This window comes from Pyrus communis, chromosome 15, assembly GCF_963583255.1.
Source record: "Pyrus communis chromosome 15, drPyrComm1.1, whole genome shotgun sequence".
NCBI lineage: Eukaryota > Viridiplantae > Streptophyta > Magnoliopsida > Rosales > Rosaceae > Pyrus > Pyrus communis.
In genome coordinates, this window is record NC_084817.1 from 7,144,512 (window position 1) to 7,149,361 (window position 4,850).

Sequence of the window (4,850 nt, forward strand, 5' to 3'; positions counted from 1 at the left end):
TTCTAATCAAAAGTAAGATGAATGATGAAACTTTTAAGATATACAACAAGGGCATCTAATTGTAACGATATTTGTAAAAAATCATATATATAGTTTCCAATAAAAAGAACGTAAGTAAATCGGATCCAATCTATTAAATTTTAGAGGTCTGCACCTAAGAAATTAAATAACACAACATTAACTAAGCATGAATAAAGAATAGGTGACATATGGTAATTAACAAGAAGAAGTCTGAATTCTGAATCGAAAGTCTGAACTCTGAATCAAATCTTGAATGGTCAAGCAATCCAGAAGTGCTCATATATTAATTCTTTTTCCATGATTAAAACCCATGTAGCTAGTTGGCAAAAGTACATGTGTTTAGGGCAGCTTTTTCCTTCAAATAAACACACCCCACAATCTTTTATTTAATGCATCGACACAACATACTTGTCACTTGACCTCCACATATAAATCCAATCTATCTTCCCCAGTAGTCAACCACATCTTGTTAAAATTATGAACACATAAATACAAACTTTCATAATTTTGGTAAAGTTATGTCTCCTAGTGTATTTCCCATTAAGTTTTGATACTTATTGCACGAATCAGGGGCATTCTCGGAACTAGAGAAATATAGAGGGGAAGGAGAGAAGATGATGTAATTAAAAAGGCAGAAGAGTCGGTGCTACGTTGCAGGAGCTTAAAAGAGAGAGGTGCACGTTGGTTCATGATGGCGCAAAGACGTGCGAGAGCACCATTGTTCTAGTGCGCTTTGCTTCCAGTTTTTGTACGGTTCCACATTGCTCTTTGATGCTCTCTTCCCTTTAATCTTTCTGCGTATCCAGAACATCCCAGCTCAAAAACCCAAGAATTTGCGACATGGGTTTGGTTAGTTTTGCACTTTTAACTTCACCATGAACGAGGAAGGCAGTAAGGATTGGATTGGAGACCGATTACCGTTTGGTGGCATTGAAGTTTTTGTTTAAAGATAAGAACTTTTTCCTGTATAAGGGTACGAATCTGGTCCCTATTTATAGCAATTCAACTCATTTTCTTCGAAAATTCTATGATACTCCAGAGTAGCCTATACTCGAGAGTGTTAAGCAGTTATGTACTGGTCATTTTATCATTGACGAACAATCTAACAGTTAAAAACCTTGGAGTTTATGCTAGAAATTTCCCATTTTCTCAATTGAATTTTGCCAACTTCAAAGTTTGTTTCTCTAATGATATTGGATTGGTTTGATCACAATTTCTGCAGATACTAAAAGAAGCTGGAAGATGAACACCAGAGTGACGGCAAGGCTGCAGTCTATGAAGCCACCAGAGAAGAATAAAAAAGTAATTCATATACTTTGAACTATGAGCTAAGCTACGTTATGCACTTTTTCACATTTTTTAAATCATAATTTTCGGAAAAGCTTTTCTTTTCTTTCACTGTGGGAGGAGCCTATGAAACATTGCCATGGAGCGCAGATTATGGCTTCAAAATTTGGAGCCTCCCAATATTATATAAATTTCTGGCATCTTTGGATGGATTTCCGTGATGGTTCTTCCACTTGAATCTCAGCAGTTGTTTATCTCTCCTGGCTCACAAATTTTCTCAGGAAAATTATATCATTTTCTCTACAATTCTCCGTTGACCCTTCTGATTCTGAGATTGGTTTTCAACACAAGAAAGTAAATTTAGCTTCTTTGATCCATTTCCAACATGGGTTTATATTTTACAAGTTTTTTTCTCTGCCCACTTCAGTTTTTTGTATTGGAAGCTAATTGCTGTATATTTAAAGGAAAAGGTAGAAATGCAAGGGAGTGAGATTAAGGAAACCAGAAAAGCAATCAGCAATGGAAGAGCCTTGAGCAGAGAGAGGAAATTGGCTTTGCAACAAGATGTATGAAATTCATATTTTTAGTACTTTTAAGTTGTATGTTATGTGATTTTATAAGCTCTCTCTTTAATTAGTATTGATTATTGAGTTGAACATTGTAACTTGTTTAGGTTGATAAGTTGAAGAAGAAGCTTAGACATGAAGAGAATGTACACAGAGCTTTGCAGAGGGCATTTACAAGACCCTTGGGAGCTCTGCCTCGTCTGCCTCCTTATCTGCCTCCTTATGTGAGTGTTCACTATTTTTGTAGAAGCAATATTCCAATCTAATCTAATTTACGGGGATAGAGTTTGTTGTTCTGACCAATTGGCCAAATCCATGTCTGCTTTTTTATTTTTTTAGATAATGTAGTTGCTTAGCGGAATATCTTGCACTAATGTATTGTCCATAGTTCAAGAAAGTAATTAGGACTAATGAACGTAAAGGAGTTTTAAAGTAATTTCGATTGTGATTTTTAATTTTATAGACGTTGGAGCTTCTAGCAGAAGTGGCTGTTTTGGAAGAGGAGGTGGTTCGGCTCGAAGAACAGGTAGTGCATTTTAGGAAGGACTTGTATCAGGAAGCTGTATACATTTCAACCTCCAAGAGGAAAATGGAAACATCATCAGCTGATTCATTTGATTTGTACCCGATAAAGAATCCCAAATTTCAATCTCAAAGAGGAAACAATTCTACCATTTCCACTGAAAAGTATTGTCCATCCCCTTCTGGTAAGCCATATGTGGGTCTATCGTAAGTGTTCTAGTGCAAATCATATCTCTATGTTTCTAAGCCATGAGATTTTTAATGTTCTTAATTGCAGTTTCAGATGTTAAGCAGGGAAAAGAGAACCAATCATTTAATAATTCTACGAAGAGCAACGACAGAGCCTTGATCCATCAAACTCAGGTTAGGACCCCAGCGAAGAGACCTCCGATCGATCACAGAACAGCAGAAAAGCATTTAGAGCCTCAAAAACTTCAGGTACATACTAAAATTACCGAATTTCATTCAGTTACTGACACTCGTTTGCAGTGCAATGAACATTGTTTTGCTTGTGTTGTACGTTCAGTTAGAAACTAAAAACGCGGACCAAGAAAGTGCACAAGCAGGACTTCCTAGTATCCCGGACAAGGAGCTGTCAGGAGACGACAGTCCTAACAAAATTTCAGAAAGTATTGTCAAGTGCTTATCAAGCATTCTCACGAGAATTAGTTCAGTTAAGAATCTGGGTCCTGCAGAAAATGAAAGAACAGAAAATTGGGATCCTTATTGTATTTGTTTGGAATTTGGACAAAGAGATATCGGTCCATATAAGCAATTACACGCAATTGAAGCTCGGAATATTAATCCAAACCGAAGAGCAAATGCTTTGTTCCTACTCCGCAGATTGAAGTAAGTTCTCGGATTTGTAATCTGTTAGGTAGATTTGGTTTCCAACCTTCTTGCATGATATGGTGATTATATTAGGACTACTTATAGTCATATTTATTTGCTGAATTCGCAGACTACTGTTTCGGAAACTTGCTTCTGTAAATTTACAAAGCCTCAGTCATCAGGAGAAGCTTGCCTTCTGGATCAATATCTACAATTCCTGCATGATGAATGTATGTAAGAGACATCAAAAGATATTCTTATTTAAAACAGTTCAGAACAATCTTGTGGTGTTACGCCTAAGCAATCAAGTCTTCCTTTCCTTATTATTTTTTGTTTCCTGTCTTGTTTATCTTGAGAAATTGTTTCATCTGCTGCAATTGTTCAATACTGCAGGCTTTCCTCGAGCACGGCATCCCTGAGAGTCCCGAGATAATTGTAGCCCTAATGCAGAAGGTACGAAATATGTCCTGTTTATGACAGCAAACCAGATTGTTAAATTACTTCTGCTTGTCAATAATTCATATATGGACCGTATGGTTGTATTTCATGTGACTCAGGCAACAATAAATGTTGGAGGACACATCCTGAATGCAATAACTATTGAACATTTCATCTTGAGACTGCCGTATCACTCAAAACATGTAAGTAGCCTCAACTTGTATGCACATAGAAGATTGAACACAGAAGATTTATAATTATTTTATCAACTCCTGAGCAGACCTTCTCTAAGGGCACAAAAACTGACGAGAAGACGGCAAGAAGTACTTTTGGATTGGAATTATCCGAACCATTGGTAACATTTGCACTATCATGTGGCAGCTGGTCTTCCCCTGCGGTAAGTTTTGGAAGAAATAAAATGATCTGCCTAATTACCATTTAATAATCGACGCGGTATGACATTACTAATATATGAGCTCTGCCAAAATACAGGTGAAAGTGTACACCGCATCCCAAGTTGAGAATGAACTGGAAGTTGCAAAAATAGAGTACTTGCAAGCTGCAGTTGGAATTTCATCAGATAAGGTTGCAATTCCAAAGATATTGGATTGGTATTTACTTGATTTTGCTAAGGATTTGGAGTCTTTGCTTGATTGGATCTGCCTTCAGCTCCCAAGTGAAGTGGGAAAAGAAGCACTCAAGCTTCTTGAAAGAGGGAAAAATGAGCCTCTTTCACAATTTGTCCAAGTTACGCCCTATGAGTTTAATTTTAGGTACCTTCTATACAAATGATCCAAATTTTTGGTTCTGCAAATTATTGTTCACATCATCCCGGGGGGATGGGGTGGGGTGGGGTTTATGATTTTGTACATAGCTATAGACATATATGCAAATTACACGTATAATATCTGCTCTCTTTCAACTGTAAGTAATAATGAGATAAATGAGTCGAGTTTCAAAGCACTATCTATGATTAGAAGCGGCTTTTAGCTTAAGTGGTTTAGAACATCTATGTTTGCACTCTGGTCATGTGTTCTACTCCTTATCTCTCGACACTAGGGTTTGTAGCTCAAGTAGTTTAGCCCTTTTACATATCCACTCTAGTCGTGTTCTCTACTCTCCATTCCCTAATATTAGAATTTGTATCTTAAGCAGTTAAGAGGATTTACTGTTGCACTCTGATCC

The 4,850-nt window shown here is 37.0% G+C and overlaps 1 protein-coding gene across 2 annotated transcripts; it reads left to right on the forward strand.

Annotated features, from left to right (window-relative positions):
• The first annotated feature begins 663 nt into the window (after positions 1 to 663).
• LOC137718448 (uncharacterized) lies at positions 664 to 4,495 on the forward strand. 2 transcript variants are annotated; one of them, XM_068458002.1, is made up of 12 exons: positions 664 to 994; positions 1,244 to 1,323; positions 1,773 to 1,874; positions 1,982 to 2,098; positions 2,338 to 2,581; positions 2,674 to 2,834; positions 2,923 to 3,245; positions 3,358 to 3,457; positions 3,621 to 3,680; positions 3,785 to 3,868; positions 3,946 to 4,062; positions 4,158 to 4,495. In XM_068458002.1, the coding sequence occupies exons 2-12, from the start codon at positions 1,264 to 1,266 to the stop codon at positions 4,455 to 4,457; spliced, it is 1,668 nt and encodes a 555-aa protein (XP_068314103.1). In that variant the 5' UTR covers positions 664 to 994; positions 1,244 to 1,263; the 3' UTR covers positions 4,458 to 4,495. The 2 variants fall into 2 exon arrangements, with proteins under 2 accessions (XP_068314103.1, XP_068314104.1); XM_068458003.1 differs by having other exon boundaries at positions 2,680 to 2,834.
• Positions 4,496 to 4,850: the final 355 nt, after the last annotated feature.